The sequence below is a fragment of the Vanellus vanellus genome (genome assembly GCF_965231255.1).
Source record: "Vanellus vanellus genome assembly, chromosome: 5".
Classification (NCBI taxonomy): Eukaryota; Metazoa; Chordata; class Aves; order Charadriiformes; family Charadriidae; genus Vanellus; species Vanellus vanellus.
In genome coordinates, this window is record NC_138910.1 from 69,511,713 (window position 1) to 69,529,787 (window position 18,075).

Below are 18,075 nucleotides of genomic sequence, written 5' to 3' on the forward strand. Positions count from 1 at the left end.
AGTTGCAGGAGGAGAGTGCTGTGGAGCTGGTGCTTGTTGGGGTGGGTTTGGGTTGTGTGGCTGGGAATGGCAGCTGTAGTCTGGGAAGGCTGTGACTTGCAGCCGGGGACCTTGCTGGACAGGCAGATTTGTTACTCCTAACTAATATGATGCAGAAATAAATTTAGTTACTGCTGTCTGAGCAGGATCCTGTGCTGGGCTAGCCATGTTCTCCTGCTGGGGGGCTCTGTCCTGGGCTCAGCAAGCGGGCTGTGAATCCAAACAGCTCTGGCCCTGAGCATAGCATTCTTTTCACCTCAGCGAGCCACCCTTCTGCCCTTTCCTAGGTATGAGAAGCTGCCTTCTGACTATCGAGCCCCCTTCATTCTCAACCTGGAGCATCCTCAAGTGTCTGGCCCGCTCACTATGGTGGCCAACCGTACTGCCTCTTCCACCTTGGCCTCGCTGTCCCGCTACTTCTATCATCAGCGTTGGATCTGGAGTGTCCAGTCAGGGCTGGCACCGGCTGTGCCCATCACTGCTGTAGCCCAGCTCCTTTCCACACTCACAGAGTAAGTTGCATACCTGAACAGGGATGCTTTCTCCAGCTAGTCCTGGGGATGCAGAGAAGGCAGGGTGGATCTGAGGCCTTATTATTGGTAATAGTTGAAGCTGCTGTGCAATGGGTTTTGGTCCTGTACACAGCTTCTAGAGTGACTTGGGTTAGTGGTTTACCCAGTTCTGCAGCTGCAGTTGAGGAAAAAGAGTCCTGGAAAACATACAAAAGGGCAAGAGGTGTTAATGTGCCTGGAGTATGCTGATCTTCACACAGTCTGTCCTGTGCAAATCATCACATCTCTCCATTCTCTGTATGTAGCTCCCTGTCTTGGGAAGGAAGGTGTTATGGGGTGAAGGATACAGTCATTCTAGTATTTAAGGCTTGCAGTATCACGGAATCACGGAGTTTCAGAGTTGGAAGGGACCTCTAGAGATCATCTAGTCCAACTCCCCTGCTAAAGCAGGAGAACGGGTATGGGTCAAGTCCTCCATGTCTGACTGCCTCTCTGTTGCCAGGGTTCGTCTGTCAGAGGGTTTCCACTTTGCATCCAGCGGGGATGGAATTATCAACATGGTCCTGGAGCTGCCCATACAGGTGAGCCTGTGTGCTGCAGTGTGGGCACAATCCTTCATTGCCTCTTCTGAGGTGGGTTCACCTTCCTGTGATGGGATTTCCCATCTGCATCTAGCACACACCCTTGACATGTACAGGGAGACCTGCCTCCTCCTCTGAAGTAAAGCATCTCCTGGGTTGGGCATTTTCCTGTCTTCATCTGCAGTTAGAGAGCTGCTTTGCTGGTATGGACATGGTGTAGTGGAGGAGTTCTTGGGGCTGGGACCAGCTCCCGCTCTCCACCATTACTAGTGAAGCTGGGTCATGAAGTTGTGTTGTGTAGGGGGGCACTGGGTAGATGTGGGCTGTTGCTGCTGGCCAGGCTCACACAGTGTCTCCCCTCCAGATTGACGGCTCAAGTGAGAGCAGCAGCGGCAGGGAGAAGCACACCTGTGTCGTCCAATACATCCTCTTCCCACCCCATTCCACCTCCACCAAGGACAGGTGAGGCTGCTGCCCTGTTCCCAGGGAGGGCTGGCAGCAGAGTCACAGCTTCAGACTTGCCTTTGCAGGCAGTGTGGGAAGGAGGGAGACCTCCATCATCTAGTACAGATAATTAGCTGTCATGGATTGATCACCAGTTAGCTGGGGCTTTGCCTGCAAACCTAGGGTTTGTGTGGCTGCTCTCACAGCTCTGAGAGGAGGTGCAGTGGGCTGCTGGCTCTGGGTCATCTCGCAAGACTTGCCTTATGTCTTTCCTCCAGCTTTTCCACAGATGATGACAATGATACGGAGGTAGAGGCCATTGAAGTGGACACAGAACTGAACCTGGTCACTGAGTGCTGGGTAGAGCCGCAGAGCGGCCATGTTCACAGTACTGCTGAGAATTGGAAGCACCTCCATGGCTTACCCTACCAGAAAATACCTAAAGCGGTGAGTTCATAGAATCATAGGGTTGGAAGGGACCTCTGGAGATCAACTAGTCCAACCACCCTGCCAGAGCAGGACCACCTTAGAGCAGGTTGCACAGGAAGGCGTCCAGGCAGGTTTTGAATGTCTCCAGAGATGGAGACTCCACCGCCTCCCTGGGCAGCCTGTTCCAGTGCTCTACCACCCTCAAGGTAAAGAAGTTCCTCCTCATGTTTAGGTGGAACTTCCTATACTCAAGTTTGTGCCCGTTACCTCTTGTCCTGTCACTGGGCACCACCGAAAAGAGCCTGGCCCCATCCTCCTGGCACCCACCCTTTAAGTATTTATAAGCATTGATCAGGTCCCGCCTCAACTGTCTTTTTTCCAGACTAAAGAGACCCAATTCCCTCAGTCTTTCCTCATAAGAGAGGTGTTCCAGTCCCCTAATCATCTTGGTAGCCCTATGCTGCCCCTCTCCAGCAGTTCCCTGTCCTTCTTGAGCTGGGGAGCCCAGAACTGGACACAGTACTCCAGGTGCGGCCTCACCAAGGCAGAGTAGAGGGGGAGGATGACCTCCACACTCTTCTTGATGCACCCCAGGATGCCATTGGCCTTCTTGGCCACCAGGGCACACTGCTGGCTCATGGTCATCCTGTTGTCCACCAGGTCTCCCAGGTCCCTTTACACAGAGCTGCTCTCCAGCAGGTCAGCCCCCAACCTGTACTGATGCATGGGGTTATTCCTCCCCAGGTGCAGTACCCTACGCTTGCCCTTATTGAATTTCATAAGATTCCTCTCCACCCAACTCCAGCCTGTCCAGGTCACTCTGTATGGCGGCACAGCCTTCTGGTGTGTCAGCCACCCCTCCCAGCTTTGTATCATCAGCAAACTTGCTGAGGATGCACTCTATCCCCTCATCCAAGTCGTTGATGAATATATTGAACAGGACTGGACCCAGTACTGACCCCTGGGGAACACCACTTGTCACTGACCTCCAACTAGACTCTGCGCCCCCAACCACAACCCTCTGAGCTCTGTCTTGCAACCAGTTTTCTATCCACCTTACTGTCCATTCATCTAACTCACTCTTCCTAAGCTTGCCTGTGAGGGTGATGTGGAAGACAGTGTCGAAAGCCTTGCTGAAGTCAAGGTAGACCACATCTACCGCTCTTCCCTCATCTATCCATCCAGTCACACCATCATAGAAGGCTATCAGATTAGTCAGGCATGATTTCCCCTTGGTGAATCCATGCTAAGTACTTCTGATAGCCTTCTTTTCCTCCACGTGCCTTGAGATGACGCCCAGAACAAGCTGTTCCATCATCTTTCCAGGGATGGAGGTGAGGCTGACTGGCCTGTAGTTCCCCGGGTCCTCCTTCTTGCCCTTTTTGAAGGCTGGAGTGACATTGGCTTTCCTCCAGTCCTCAGGCACCTTGCCTGTTCTCCAGGACCTTTCAAAGATGGTGGAGAGTGGCCCAGCAATGACCTCTGCCAGCTCCCTCAGCACTCTCGGGTGCATCCCATCAGGGCCCATGGACTTGTGAATATCTAATTGACCTAACTGGTCCCTCACTTGATCCTCCTCAACCCAGGGGAAGTCTTCCTCTTTCCCCGTTACTTTCTCCAAGGCCTGGGACTCAGTTCCTCTGGGGGTAGTGGCATGGGCTATTTTTTGGAGGGAGAAAGGTTTGTTGCAAATGCACTACAACACTGCAGGTGAATTTTTGAGGGCCAGAAGAGATGGGAATGCTGTTAACAAAAGAGCCTGAGATTTCTGGAAGAGGAACTGGGCTACTGGACAGAAAAAGGTTCTGGATTGCAAGGCAATGGATGCAGTGCTGCTCTGGGATAGGTGGGAAAATACAAATCACTTTATCAAAAGCCACTCCATTGGAGGGGAGCAAGTTGAACCAGAGCACGTATTGCAGGCAGTACTGTGAATGCACATCCTGAGCAAGGCAAAAAGAGACTAAAGGGCTGGTGGAAGAGGAGGGAACAATGAGTGAGAATAGGTCAAGTCAGGGGACGGGATTATGGGTGTTCCCTCTCTTTGCTTTTAGACTGTTCTCCCCTGAATTTGGGGGTAATAATTCTGCTGCATACAGCTAAGCCTTGACTGCTTATTGCAGCTCTATCCCCGGGACCTTGCATGCATTGCCACCATGCTGACCTTCGAGTACATCAGCCAGTTGTGCCAGAACAAGGAGTGGGTCTGCCCTCCTTCGGACACCAAAGCTACTGAAGGTGAGTCCAGCATATATGGTCTAGCAGGTTTGTTGGAGCAAGAGGCAGCTAGACCCTGAATGCCTCAGGCTCATTAGAGGTTTCTGGAAGGTTGAATGGGTATTTCGGCAATAACTTTCTAGACGGCTGTGGGTCACTTAGTTGCACTTGTGCTAAGCTGCCAGAGAAATGCCTTCATCCTGGGAAGGCCAAAAAGGCATTGAGGATTTCTACCCAGGCACGAGAGATGACTAGGTGACCCTGCTCTTAAGCAGGGGGGTTAGAGCAGATGACCTGCAGAGGTCCTTTCCATCCTCAACCATTCTGTAACTCTGCGAGAGGGGCTGACTTCTGGAGCAGGTGGAAGATGAGCTCACCTATGCGGTGATAGGCAGGGTATGCCTGGGCAGATGGTTGTACAGAAGTTGTAAAAGATGTGAAGGAAGAGCTCCTCTGTTCGCAGTTGCAAGACACGGTTTCCAGAGCAGTTTGTGGGATGCTTGCTTTCTGATAGTCCTGTTCATCTCTGGACCCTCTGTGTATGCTCCATTAGCTCACAAAGATAGGGAAGGGGACCTTAGGAGGTCTGGTCTGTCCTTTTCCTTCAGGATAGGATTGTGTATCTGATCTGATATGATTAACATAGTTAATTGAGAAGTCCAGGAGTATGTGGGGGGGTTCACCCTTGTCAGGCAATCTGTTCCAGAACCTCACTATTTTTAATTTCTTGTCACTAGTTCACCCGATCCTAGACCTTTTGTTCACTTGCTTTGCAGTGACTAACACAGCAGATAGGGGGTAGGTTTGAGGGAGCCAGGATCATCCCAAAGGCTGAGGGCAAGACCTGAGGGAACCCTGTTGGATCATATCACTGGCCCTGTGGGAGGGGAAGAGGGCCAGGAAAGCTCAGGGCCTGGAGGGCAGAGACTCCTTCCTGAGGAAGAGGGCAGGAAACACCTGCAGGGATATGCAGAGCCTACCAGGTGGAAGATGTCTCCCAGGAGCAGTGGGGTCCTTGTCCCTAACTGTGCTGGTAATTCAGGCTGCCGCTGGCTCCCAGTGTGATCATTGCTCTCCAGCATTGTTACTTTTGATGCTGCTGTTCAGCTTTTGTCCTCTGGCAGCTCTGGGCCCAAGCTGTGTTAAGGCCTCGTGGTGGCTCCCTGTCCCTCCTTGTATGAGATGGCAATAAGCCCAAGGGACTCTTGCAGCAAGGTATCTCTCTGTAGGTAGCTCACAACCTGCTGCAGCCTCTGGCAGGCTTTGCCCTTTCCCCCCATTCATTCTTTGTATCCCTCTGCCCTCCTAAGCAAAGGGAGTTGGGACAGTGTTGGTGTGTACCTTCACTTGTGCTACCTGCACTGCGTTTAGGGCTGGCACCATGCATGTGGAGGTGGCCTGGGAGGTAGGGCTATGTGGTGCCCACAGGCGTGTTAATTTCCAATTCTTGTTGCAGATCCAGACATGGGGGCTGGTTTTCGAGTGCATGAGATCCCATTCCAGTTCAACCTCATGAAGCTGTTGCCCAGGTGCCAGCAGGTTGAAATGTTCTTCCTAATGCTGACAAAAGGTAGGTGCCTCTTCACTACCTGCCTCCTCTTGTCCTCCCTCCATGGCTATGGGCACCCTGCTCCATGTGCTTGTCTCCCTGGGCAGCAGGCATGTGAGAGCTGCCATGCCTCTTTCAGCAGCTCAGTGCTGTTCTTACCATCTCTGCAGCCCCTGAGCTGTCCAGGTTTATTGCTGTCTGTCTCAGGATGATAGTTTTGGCAGAATTGCTTTTGAAAACATTAAACCTAGACTGTTGCTCTGTGGTGGTAGTTTCTTGTCTTTAGCCCCAAACACCTCCAGAACAGTTACAGTACAAGCATGAGTCAGTGCAGGGTAGCTAATAATGCTGGAACTCAAGGGCTTCCTCAACACCCTCTAAGTCAACCTTGCAGAGGTGCTGAGGGAAGCTCTTGGCTTTGCAAAAGGCTGTCTCCTGGGGGCCTGGGCAGGTGGGGGTTGTGGAGATGCTGTCTCTGAAGCTGTCATGGTTCTGTTTTGGAGCAGAGAATGAGGAGGTGACCAAGGACTCTTCGTTTGTGCCCAATGAAATGCTACTAAACCTCTTCCATGGCTGCCTGCAGCATGACCTCAGTGACCGGGAGATCCCCATGGCTGATGCTGATCATGTGGCTTTCATGGAGCAGGTTCTGCAACGGGATCGTGATGGTCACCAACCCCCCTTCACACTCCCTGTCATCAGAGGTAAGGGCCAGGAGCGTGGCAGCAGTGACACCAGGAGCTGGGGTGTCTCAGGAGCCTTGTTTCAAGTGTCTTCCTCAGCTGGTGTTTCTCAAGTTGGTTTCTGTGTGCTCCATTTCAGAAGAAACCCTGAGAGCCTCTGGGACCCTGGAGCAGCAGGATGCTTCTGCATCTTATCACCTTGTTGGCAGCAATGGCACCAGGGATATGACTGGCTCCACAAGTACTCTGCAGGTACTGCTACGCTGTTGTCCTTCCCCTGAGCCCACTCTGAAGGCAAAGCAGCAACTGTTGAAGAGCAGGAAAGTTAGTAGAAGGGTTGGGAACAGATACAAAGGCTGGTGTTTTCCCCACGCTTGGCAGCAGTTTAAGCTGTAGTCTGTGGCTGAAATCAAGCAGGAATCTGGTGGGCGTGTGGATGGTTGCATTCACCTTGGGCCTAGCCTGTTACAGCAGCATTGATGCTGTGCTACAGATTGCTCAGAAACCATGGCCAGTCACTGCCTGGAGGTCAGAATTGGCCCTGGCAAAGCTAGCTAAGCATCTCCTGACTGTGCCGGACCCAGGCTTCTCTGAGAATGGTGCAGGAGATGATCAGGGTGATTTCAGCGCTATGCCAACCAGCAGTCATGGAGGAACTTGCTCTGTATGGTTGCTACCTGCCTCAGGGTAGGCCTGTGCCATGTGCTATGAGCTTATCCAGCTTCTGCTCTTTCATCAGAGCGTCGGCAACACAGAGCTGCCTGAGGATGACGTGACCCTGAGTGACACAACTGGGCCCTTTCCTGCACAATGGCGATGTTATGCCAAACTGGTCAACCCGCAGCATGTGTTTCTGACCTTCCTGCCAGCCACCTTCTCAGGTGAGGCCGCCTGTTGTGGGGAGCGAGAGGAGGTAGCAGTCCCAAGTGCTTCCTCAGGAAAACAGGAAAACCAGAATTGGCTCTGGTAGGATGGAGAGGAAATTGAACAGCGGAGTCTAGACCCAATCTTTTTGCACCATATGGTCAGGAATAGAGTAGTGCGAAGTGCTAAATGTCTTGCTCTTCTCTCCTGAGTGCTGCCCACATGGTGTTTTCAGGCAGGGGATGTGGCTTCAAGTCATTTGCTGGCTGCAACCATTGGACTGTTTTCTCAGTAGGGTTGTTAATGAATGGAGTAAGGAGACTGCTAATGAGATGGTCTTGGAGAGTCCCAGCTTCTGGGCATTGGCACAAATCTGGCTTCCACTGAACTGCTGGTGAAGGCTGCTAGGTTCAGCTGGAAGTACTGTGTGGAGCTGCTCCCACACACAAAGGGGTAGCAGGGACATCTGCCCTCTTGGCAGCGTGGATGGAGGGGTTAAACTGTTCTCAATGGACAGAGGGTGATTTTATTTTGTTTTCTTCCAGATGTGCAGAAGCTGATGGCTTGTGGGTTGGACAAACCTCCAAAAGATGAGAGTCGATCTGGAGAGGATACCCTGGGACCTGCCTGTGCAGAGCGAGTCAGGGCTGAGGCTGAAGAAGGGGATGCTGCAGTGCCATTACCTACCCTCAGCATAACACCGGCCCATGGTACCGTCCTCAGGACAGCACCTTGCTGAAGTATTAGTATCCCTGCTATTCCCGAGCACACTATTGGGCAGATTGAGGTAGGAGGAATAACAGGTTGCTACAGCCTGTCAGCTCCTGCCTGGCAGTCAGCAGAGTCAGAGTCAGCACAAGGGGCACAGCTTTCATGATATTCATGTGGGGGTGAGGGAGTGTAATGTGAGCTGAGTGCCCATGGCCTGAGGCTGGTTCCCCATGGGCAAGGAGATTGCAAGTAGATAGAAGCTACTAGGAATGGCACTACTGGGTTGCACTGGAAGGTCAGTGACTCTCGTGTTGGGATCCAGACTGGCACTACCAGCAGCAGCACATTGTCTTAGGGAGAAGGGCACAGGTCTTGAGGTATATGGGTTTTGACTGCACAGTCCCTGGTGCAGTCAGCCAGGCCTGCAATGAGGATGGAGGGTTGTGCTGCTGCAGAAGGTGGTGGTGATGAACAGTCATGGCTGCCCAAAAAGGGGATCAGTGTGGCTGATCAAATCATTGTGCTGAGTGGTTGGGTGCTGGGTGAGGAGAGTGACCCCTGAGATCTGAGTGGTGAGAAGCTTGTAAAACTAATACCTACCTGTGGTTGCTGCTGTGAGGGCTGTGACCTCTTAGACCAGGAACAAGGAGCCCATGGAAGGCCTTTATCTCAGGGTTGTTTCTTTTGCAGAAGTGAGCGGTGACCCTGAACAGGGTGGTCTCTCCCGGAGAGATGTACATATCTCCTTCTGTCGCCAGAACTCACAATCTGAGCTAGGCGAGTGCCGCCGATTTCGCTGCCCCATTTACATCTACAGCTGCTCTTTGGAGCTGTTACGAGAGCAGCTTGTTAGCCCACGCATGCACCGTCCTCCCCGGGACATCTTTTTCAGGTAATACCAACCATACCTGATTCCTAGACAGGAAACAGAGGAGCTTCCTTGACAAGAGGCTGGCTCTTGCCCTGCCTTACTCTCTTGGTTTGGCCTCTCTGCCTTATAGCAGCCACAGCCTGTGCATGCCCTAGGGCCCTGTTTTACTGGCGCCAGAGCCATTTATAGCCTAAAATGTGCTTCATTGGTGCTGAAGGCAGTGGCTCCTCTTTTACAGGTCCCAGTCTCTGGAACGTCCTCCTACTGCTGCTTGGCTAGACCACAAGCATAAGGAGCTGGTGAGTTACTGCACACTGCTGCAGGAGCATTCCCACCAGTGCTATGTGAAAGGTGAGGAGTGGCGCGATGGGAGCTGAGGCAGGGTTGGGGTTGGGGCTGGATCCTGGATCTTCTTTTAAGAAAGCAATATCTCATTTTTCTTGTGACCTTACACTGAGCAAAAGGAGGAGCTGTGGGACTGGTCTCTCACCAGGAGGGATTTAAGGATGCCTCTGCGTGTTCCCTATGGGCCTTGCATAGGCTGTTCCTGGACCTGTGCAGTGCTGTGGAGGGAGGTTCCTTCTTTGACTTTCCTCTCACCTTCAGGGTGGCAGATCCCTAGGCCACTCTGGCATGGCACAAGCCCAGGCTAACATGTAGCATTAGGCATCCTGGCTGAGTCTTGTCTCCCAGCACCTGTACTGACTGCAACTCAGTGCTTGAACTCGGTAAAAATCTGTATGTGGCTATTGCCCGAGTCCTGTGGCCTTGCCATCCTTGCAGTGGGGTGCTCAGGCACTGTGTTTCATCTCTAGGGCTGTTCAAGAGCCTTCAGCAGTCACACAGCATCAGCTCGCAGGACCTACTTACAGCCATGGACTACTGTGAGGAGCTGCTCCAAGAAATTGATATCACCAACTTCCTGCTGACGGTGTGCAGCCATGTCCGCTCATTCCGAGAGAGCCACCAACATTTCTGTACGCACTCCAAGACAGCCAGCTTCCAAGTGGGCAGCATAGAGCAAGAAGAGGAGCAGAACTCTAGGGAACGGGGTGTCTTGGTCTCTGAATCAAGGTAGGGGCCCACCTCGGTCATGCTTCTGTTCTTAGCATTGGGCTGGGACAGGTCTTTCTTCAAGCATCTTCTACTGCCTGCTAGAAGGAATGTTGTAAGGCAGGGTCTAACAGAACTACAGAGGACAGATATTTCCAGTGGGATATGCACCTGGGACAATGTTCACCAGGACCTTCTCTTTTTTATAATCTCTAGTGGCATCCATCCTTTCGCTTTCTCTTGTAGTCTTAGCTCATTGCTGTCCCATCAGGCCTGAGCTGGAGGGCAGTTTGTCTGCAAGTAACTCTCAGACTTTTTTCTGGAGAAATTACACATATCCTGCTGCTTTACTCATTTGACTTTGCTGTTGACTCTGGTGAAAATGACAGGTTTGTTACCTTTTTTCTTATGAATAAAATGTCAGGTTTTTTTAATTAAAACTCTTGGAAAAAAAAAAAACTCACAAGAGAAATATCAAGGCAGAATTGGAATATGCTAAACTTCTGTCCTGCTATTCCTTAGTGTATTTCTGAGGTTTGTATTGCCTCTGGAAACTTAAGGAGGGGAAAAAGTACTCTACTATGCTTTAGTGTCTGTTGAAGAAACACCCTCTTTGGGTCCTTTGTCCTCTATTTGCACTTGACTATCCTCAGTTCCTTTGTGTGAATTCACTAGCATTTGTTGGGAATCCACAATTCTATTTCTTCTTATACTGTAAGTCATTGAGATGAGGCTGTGGTTTTGAAGAACACTCAGTGTTTGGAATGTCAGATGACTTCAAGTGCTGCTTTCCCAGAGAAAAACTGTAGGAACTTTTTTTTTTTTTTAATAAGATACTACAAATCACCTATTCCAGTGCAGATTCTGTAAACATTACTGAAGGATGTACAGCTTGTGACACATTGCATCCAGATCTGCCATCTGTATTACTAATTTGAATACCTTGGGAGTACTTTGACCAAATGACATCCTACTCCCCAGATTGCATTTTCTGAGTTTTAGGCACTGATTCTGTTATGGAGTTGCTGACTAAGCATGGGCCTGGGCTTTACACTCTGCTCTGTGCTGCCAAGACACTAGGGATGCTGATGTGGTGGTATTTGCTGTGAGGTGCCCTGAACTAGGTGCTGGTAATTCAGATTGCTCCAGGCCTGTCCCCGTGCTCAGCCACGTGTCTCTCTTTCCCGAGGAGGGTGTGTAGCGTGGTGTAGAGTACCTGGCCATGGGATCAGTGTGGTTAAACTGCCTCTGGCCTGGCTTCAGACAGCCTGAGCGCTTATCTGGGTTAGTGGGTGGCAGGAGGGTTTCTGGGGCTGTAGGGGTGGGGGCTAAGTCACATCGTGTTTACACAGATGAGGTATGGGGAGCTGTGAGGTGGGATGCTTGCAGGGTAGATAATACATACAACTATTCCTGTTTCTTGATTTGCCTGTCTGACCTGTCCACAATCCTGTCAGTGCGGAAATGGAGGACTACAGCGAGCAGGACTCCCATAACATTGCGAGCCCTACAGAGGAGCCAAAGAGCAGTATGGGCACCAGCTGCTGTTCAGAGTTTCCCCTCTCGCTGCTGGAAATTGGACAGCCCTGCCAGGCACACCCTGACTTGCATAAAATTATCCAGGTGAGGAACATGGGAGCTTGGCTTGACTCCTGCAGGATAGTAGAGTAGAATGTCTGCTTCATGTTTGGGATTCCTCTTTTAGGAAAAATTCCTGGAAATTGGAAGTTTACATTTCAAGCCGGTGCCATCGAATCCTCACTATTTCTTCTATTGCCCACCATCGGCCAAGAAAGAGGTAGGCATGGTGCTGCCCTGGCAGGCACCTAGTTCTTGTGGGGAGAAGTAGCTTTGCTTAATGTCAGATCTGGATTTGGGGCTGGCAGACCCATGGGTAGACTGAGCCCCTGGGGGGCCTCTCAACAGCCTGTTGCACTGCCTGGCATGGTTCTAGTATCTGCCCTTCCTCTCTTCATCTCAGGAAGAGGCATCTCGGGATCAGGCAGACAGGAAAGGCAGTGAGGACATGGAGGGATCAGAGGCAGAACTGGCAGTGGAAGAAGGTAACATTTGCTCGCTCTGTCCTGGAGAAGAAAGTGTCTGTAGCCTGATTATGGTGATGCCTTTCAGAGCTTGACTGTGTCTGGTAGGATCTCTTGGGACATGGGCCTGGTTTGCTAACAGGGAACCTGTGCCAACAGGGACTGTATCTGGGTGCTGCATTGCCACAGAGAGTGACCCAGAGCTGGAGGTGGAGTACCGTGAGAAGCTGGAGCATGAGTTCCCAGATACAGATTCCCTCTCAGACTCCAACACGGTGAACCAGGATGATGACTCCTTCAGTGTGCTGGGAGGGGACTCACTCAATGAACAGGAGTTCCTGGAGCAGGAGATGCCTCCGCTCTTTGTACACCTCACCTGCTCAGTGAAGCTGCGTAGCCAGCACAGCTCCATGCCTGTGCAGTCCCTGCCAACTTGTCTAGGTAAGAGCAAGCCTTGCTGTGAGGTTAAAGGGCAATAGGGCTTCTGTCAGGTCCCTGCTGGGTGAGCAGTCCCTGGAACAAACATGCTGTGCCCTAAACAGCAGTCCCTCTGGACCAGCCCTCCCTTTACGGAGCCCCCAGGGTCTCACAGCATCAGACAAGGGATTTTTCACCAGATCTCCCACTTGCTGTGGGATTGGTTGGGAAAGGAGGAAAGGATCAAGGAGGATGGTGGCCTTCTTGAGCCTCTCCAGGTGTGTGGGACAGCCACCTCTTGCAGTCTCTGTACTTGCCACCAGGCTGTGTATGTGTGCAAGCAGAGCTGTTTCTTGCTTGATTCTCTTTGTCTGTGATCCCTCCTCAGGGGAAGTTCTGGGCTGCCTGGAAAGCTGCCAGGGCTTGAACACCATTGACTTGGGAGACCTCTGTGTGACCCTGGACATCTTTGTGCTGACATTGCCCCTGGAGATAGAAGTTGTGAACACAGACATTCTCCACAACAGGTAGGTAGAAAGAGGCCCAGTCACTCACCCACCATCTGCCCTTCCCGGCCAGCCAGTTTCAGCTCTTCTGCATGTGCTGAGACTTGGGATTCTCCTCACAGAGCCTCCCACAGCCCTAAGAAAACTAAGATTTTTCCAAGATGGGCTTACCTTCTCTAGAGATCCCTTTTCCTCTCTGGAGCCTCTGTCTGTTTATCCTCTCTGGCTCAAAAGCTGATGCTTAGCCTGCTCTCTCCTGTGGCAGATGCACCTCAGAGAGCAGCGTGTCCTTCACACGCTCTCCAGGGCAGCCATCCTCTTTCCGCTCAGATGAAGATATCATGCACAACTTGGAACGGCTCCCGTCCACAGGAGACGAGAGGTATGGCACTGCAGAAGTAGCAAGTTCCTCATGGGTTCTTTTTGCTGCCTACGAGCTGCACTGTGGTAACTGCATAAATGAGAATGGCTGATCCTTCTTCTCCTCTCTCCCAGGCACCCTGCACTTTCCAACCTCCCTGGAGTGCACAGGCAGGCTATTGAAGCCACTATGAATGAGGTAAGCCAGCCTTGCCTACTTCTTGCTTCCAGCTGGAGCAATGTGGCCACAGCACACAATTGCTATTCCACACTTCCTTGCCTGCTTCAAGCTGCAACTGAAGTGCCTTTCAGGCCTTGCTGGTATTACACAGGCCATTGGCCTTGTGTTCCCCAAAAGCATGGGATTACCCTGAGAAAATTTTTACTGTAGTTGAGGTGGGACAGACAGACTTGTCTCCCAAAGACCTTTTTTTAGATACATTCAGAAGGAGATAAGGGGGTGTAGGTGATGAGAGGGACTGCCCTCATACTGTTGGGACTTGAATCAGAATTGGAGCAGCTGTGCAAATGCTGGTCACCTAGGTCTTGCACTGTGTCCTTGCTCTGCTCAGATTCGCTGGCTCCTGGATGATGAGATTGTGTCTGCGTTGCGCCACTCGCAAGTCATCAGTACCTCCATCCTGCACCGGGTGGCCACCCACATCTATAACTCAAAAGGGCGGCCCAGCTGCCACAGCGAGGTAGTGCTGCTCCAGTTTGTCTTTGGACCTGAGCACTCTCTGGAGAAGTTCAAGGAGGTAAAGAGAAAGCCCTGAGGCAGCATCATGCACTTAGCTAGCAGGGTGCTTATTCTTCCCTGTGTTGCAGGAGTTCAGAAGAATGGCTCTGCCAGGCTACATGCTCAATGCAGAAGGCAGTGACTACCACTACATCTCCATCAGCCGCCTGCACTCCAGGCGGGCAGTTCCAAACCCTTCGGGGACACCCTGCTTGCAGCAGCCTGCTGGAGGGGGCACCAGGACAGCCCTGGGCCAGGCAGCCCAGGAGGGAAGCAGTGAAGCAGAGGCAGAGGGCTCTGAGCCACACCATGCAAGTTGTGTCCTCCCAGAAGAAGCCCAGGGTCTCTGGGGTTGGCCGGAAAGTGAGACACGTATTGTGCCAGACACAGGAAACTCCATATGTGGAGGCAGCCGTGCACAGGATGAGGTGAGAGACACTGAGGTGGTCTTTTGGTGGGAAGGTGTGGGACACTCTGGTAACAGAAGGTAGAAGGATGCGGGAATACAATTGAACATTTTTCGGTGCCTGTTTTTCTGGTTATTTCTGCAACCTTGGCTTATGTGCAGGTCCCAGGAGAAGCACTGAGCCTTGAGCAGAGCAGAGCACCTGGCCATGACTCCCTGGAGGAAGCAGCTCTAGAGACAACTATACAGTCACTGCCATCCTCATCCTCTGAAAAGGGCAACAGTGAGAAATCACCATTGGTGACACCATCTGCAGCAAGCCTGGCTGACTCCGTAACACAGGGCAGGGAAGGTAGGAGCTGTGAATGCAGGCAGGATGTACCTCAACTTCAGCAACTTTTAAGGGAAGGGCCGCGTTTTGGCTGTAGCATACAAAACATGACTGCTACTCCTGTTACAGTCCCGAAACACCAGAATTGGTGGTGTTGCACTGTTGGTCTCTTCCTTGCCAGGGTGCTGGCAATTCACTGCTTAACAGTACCCAGGGTACTAGGCTGTGCTGCTACACTGATACTCCTAGTGACATGAAGTTCCTGGTGACTCCAGTAATGGCTGCGAGAACCCCAGCACTGCCTCCCTATGGCCAGCACTGCCTGGTTGTCCTGTGGTGTAATGTTTCTCCATGATCAAACCCCTCTTCTCTTTACAGGTTCCAGCAAGCAGCGTCCCAGCCGTGTGCAGAGCCTTGTGTCGAGCCAGGGCAGCATGGACTCCGACCACCTGGGTGAGTCTGCTGGGGCAGGGGTGACTGATAGCGTGCAGGCAGACACTGGCAGTGACATGATAGTGTGGGGGCACGGGGGACTGTGTGCCTGGGTTGGGGTGACCCCTGAGGACAGGGCTTGTGAATGGCTCTGATCTCCAAGAGCCTGCTGTACCTGGGGAGGATGCTGGCTTGCCAGGCAGCCTGGGACTGAAGTGAGGATACATTGCAGGTTATGATGGGGGAAGCAGCGACTCGGAGTATGAGGAGGCACTAATGAGCGACCAGGAACCCAGGTGTCCCCTCATGCCGGATTTCTGGCTCATCATAAAAATCCTGCAGGACCGAGTGGAGGTCTATTACCACACACGGTAAGGAGGGTCCCGCTGTATGGCCATGGCTTCTCTGTATCAGAACCTTATTGCCACTCCCTTATCTCTGGACAGGATCTCCTTCCTGCCCTATGTGGGAGGGGAGCTGCAGAAGTAGACTGGTGCTTGCTCCATAAGGGGAAAGCAACCACCCTTCCCCATTGTGTTCCTGCTCCCAGCATACAGGGACAGGCACTGTTCAGGTGCTCTGCTGACCCCTCTCTCCCCTTCCCTGTAAAGCAGCCTGAGCGTGGAGAAGGCGGCATCAGCAGAGACAGAAGAGCAGCAGCCAGGGGAGTGCCAGAGTCTTAACCAGGTGGTGGTGAAGAAGATCAGTGAAATCTGCAGGGTTGTCAATCAGGTAACAAATCTGCAGGGGTCAGGGTCAGAGCTGCAAGTTATGAGATGGCTTAGATGAGAAGGGACCTCTGGAAGTTGTCTGGTCTGGGTCCAGCTCAGAGGAGGGTCTGGGGAGCCAGTTCAGCTGGTGGAGTCTCAGTTTGGGAGTCAAAGGAAGAGAGACTCGGTCCAGCCTAAAGCCCTTCTCTGTGCTGTCTCCTGTGGGCTGTGCAAGCAACAGAACCAATCTTTTCTCATCCTTTCCAGCGCTTGCTGCTGCAAGACCTGCATGACAGCCACATATGCAACTCATTACTGGTGGCAGAAAGTGAGGAGGACATCTGGAAGAGTGAAACGCCCTATACTTCTTACAGGCAGCGTGTCATGCCCACAGACGGTATGAATATGCTCTTGGCCATGCCTCAGCAGCAGTGCCACCACCTGCCCATGGATGTCTAAAAAGTTGGTGACTTCCGTGCTATGGCCTCAGCTATGTCCTATGTTCTTTGTAGATTACTCTGTAGAGGAGAGCTACCAGCCCCGGGACTACCTGGCTGCCACCATGCAGTTCATGCCAGGGCACTTTGCTTGTGACGTTGTGTGGAGCACACTCATCCATGTGCATTCGCGCCTCAAGATGGGCCCCAACATGGGAGTCTCACGAGGTGCGTACAGCCCAGGTTCCCCCTCTTTTTGCGTATCAAGAGTCTGGCTTCTGGTTGGATTGGCACACCAGAGGAGCTAACATCCCACATTGCCCACAGCTATCCAGGCGCTTCGCTCAGTGCTCAATGCCTTTTCTGTGGTGAACAGGAAGAACATGTTTGTCTACCAGGAACGTGCCACTAAATCTGTTTTCTACCTCCGGTAAGAAGCCAACATGACTTGTTGGCCTGACCCTGCCCTGCTACATGCACTACATGAGACTGAGAGGTCCTTGGGGCAGAAAGTGTCTGCCCAGCCTCAGGGACCCTTCTGTGACCCAAGCAGCAAATATCTGGTTTCTGATGAGTCTGAGTCACATCAAGCCAGGTCCCTCCTGCTCTCCCCACACTAAGCCTTTACATGGGAGGGAAAAAGATGGTTGGTTTTTTGGTTTTTTTTTTTTGTTTGTTTGGTTGGTTGGTTGGTTGGTTTTTTTTGTTTGTTTGGTTTTTTTTTTGGTTTTGGGTTTTTTTGTTTTTTTTTTTGTTTTTGTTTTGTTTTGTTTTTTGGTTTTTTTTTGTGTTTTTTTGTGTTTTTTTTGTTTTGGTTTGGTTTTTTGTGTTTTTTTTTGTTGTTTTTTGGTTTTTGGTTTTTTTTTTGTTTTTTGTTTGTTTGTTTGTTTTTTGTTTTTTTTGAGGGAGCCAGACAGCAATTTTTCCACAAGCTCTGTCTTGTAAGGACTAATCCCCAGAAAGTGCATGGGGGAGAGCAAGGAAAATGTGGATCTTCTGTGGAGGTATGATGCTGTCATCCTTGGGAATGGAGACTGACATGTCTTTCTCCTGTATTCAGACTGACTGAAACCACCTACAGTGGGAAGGTGTGGGAATCAGAGAGCAGCCTTAGTCCAGCATCTCGCTCGCTGGCACTGACACGCAGCCAGGAGCCCATTTACACTGAGGATCTGATGGTGAGTCTGCTGCTTTCTGGGAGTGGATGATGGTGCTCTTGGTCACAGGAGTGGAGGGAACGTAGTAGTTCCAGCAACCTGGATTTTATGGAGAATAAGACTTATCTTGTAGATGTGTGGAGTGGGCAGCAGTGGGTGGGTTCTGCCTGACCTTACTGACAGCCTGAGACAATGATGGATCTAGAATTCACATGGAAATGGCTTCCGTGTGGCTTTTTTTTCTTCTCCAGGGCTCTCGTTCCTCTCTGGACACAGTCTCGTGCCGTAGTGTGGACTCTGCCCGCCCTGTGGGACAGGTGGACAGGCACATCCAGCTAATGGTCCATGGTGTTGCCCCAGCAGGTGAGTGTTATGGCATCTGGCCAGCAGATGGACTGTGCTGATGCAAAGCAGAGGAATAGAGCTCCAGTCCCTGCCCTCTTTGCTTGAAGAGCAGAGCTTGCTCCCTCCTGAGCAAGCTGCTTTTTCCTTAGCCCAGAGGTGCTCTCTGTTCTGTCTGGATGGGAATGTGAGGAGAGGATTTGTGGCCCACAGTGAAACCTCCTGCAGGCTGGGTGGCTTATG

General features: G+C 51.7%; 1 protein-coding gene across 1 annotated transcript in view; it reads left to right on the plus strand.

Moving 5' to 3' along the window:
- The window catches only part of SZT2 (SZT2 subunit of KICSTOR complex), a gene marked incomplete at its 5' end in the record, with an annotated part of 61,752 nt that overhangs the window by 19,559 nt on the left and 24,118 nt on the right, over positions 1–18,075 (plus strand). Inside the window, 31 exons of the mRNA XM_082484059.1 lie at positions 327–551; positions 1,054–1,132; positions 1,497–1,594; positions 1,855–2,023; positions 4,129–4,243; positions 5,679–5,792; positions 6,278–6,475; positions 6,594–6,706; positions 7,194–7,335; positions 7,864–8,028; positions 8,720–8,921; positions 9,139–9,251; positions 9,716–9,974; positions 11,411–11,576; positions 11,659–11,751; positions 11,935–12,016; positions 12,155–12,436; positions 12,801–12,939; positions 13,184–13,300; positions 13,414–13,477; positions 13,851–14,036; positions 14,107–14,445; positions 14,586–14,775; positions 15,133–15,207; positions 15,419–15,557; positions 15,798–15,918; positions 16,164–16,293; positions 16,409–16,561; positions 16,661–16,763; positions 17,394–17,511; positions 17,742–17,853. Of these exons, the coding sequence (XP_082340185.1) occupies positions 327–551; positions 1,054–1,132; positions 1,497–1,594; positions 1,855–2,023; positions 4,129–4,243; positions 5,679–5,792; positions 6,278–6,475; positions 6,594–6,706; positions 7,194–7,335; positions 7,864–8,028; positions 8,720–8,921; positions 9,139–9,251; positions 9,716–9,974; positions 11,411–11,576; positions 11,659–11,751; positions 11,935–12,016; positions 12,155–12,436; positions 12,801–12,939; positions 13,184–13,300; positions 13,414–13,477; positions 13,851–14,036; positions 14,107–14,445; positions 14,586–14,775; positions 15,133–15,207; positions 15,419–15,557; positions 15,798–15,918; positions 16,164–16,293; positions 16,409–16,561; positions 16,661–16,763; positions 17,394–17,511; positions 17,742–17,853 (4,601 nt within the window). The remainder of the gene's footprint in view (positions 1–326; positions 552–1,053; positions 1,133–1,496; positions 1,595–1,854; positions 2,024–4,128; positions 4,244–5,678; positions 5,793–6,277; positions 6,476–6,593; positions 6,707–7,193; positions 7,336–7,863; positions 8,029–8,719; positions 8,922–9,138; positions 9,252–9,715; positions 9,975–11,410; positions 11,577–11,658; positions 11,752–11,934; positions 12,017–12,154; positions 12,437–12,800; positions 12,940–13,183; positions 13,301–13,413; positions 13,478–13,850; positions 14,037–14,106; positions 14,446–14,585; positions 14,776–15,132; positions 15,208–15,418; positions 15,558–15,797; positions 15,919–16,163; positions 16,294–16,408; positions 16,562–16,660; positions 16,764–17,393; positions 17,512–17,741; positions 17,854–18,075) is intronic.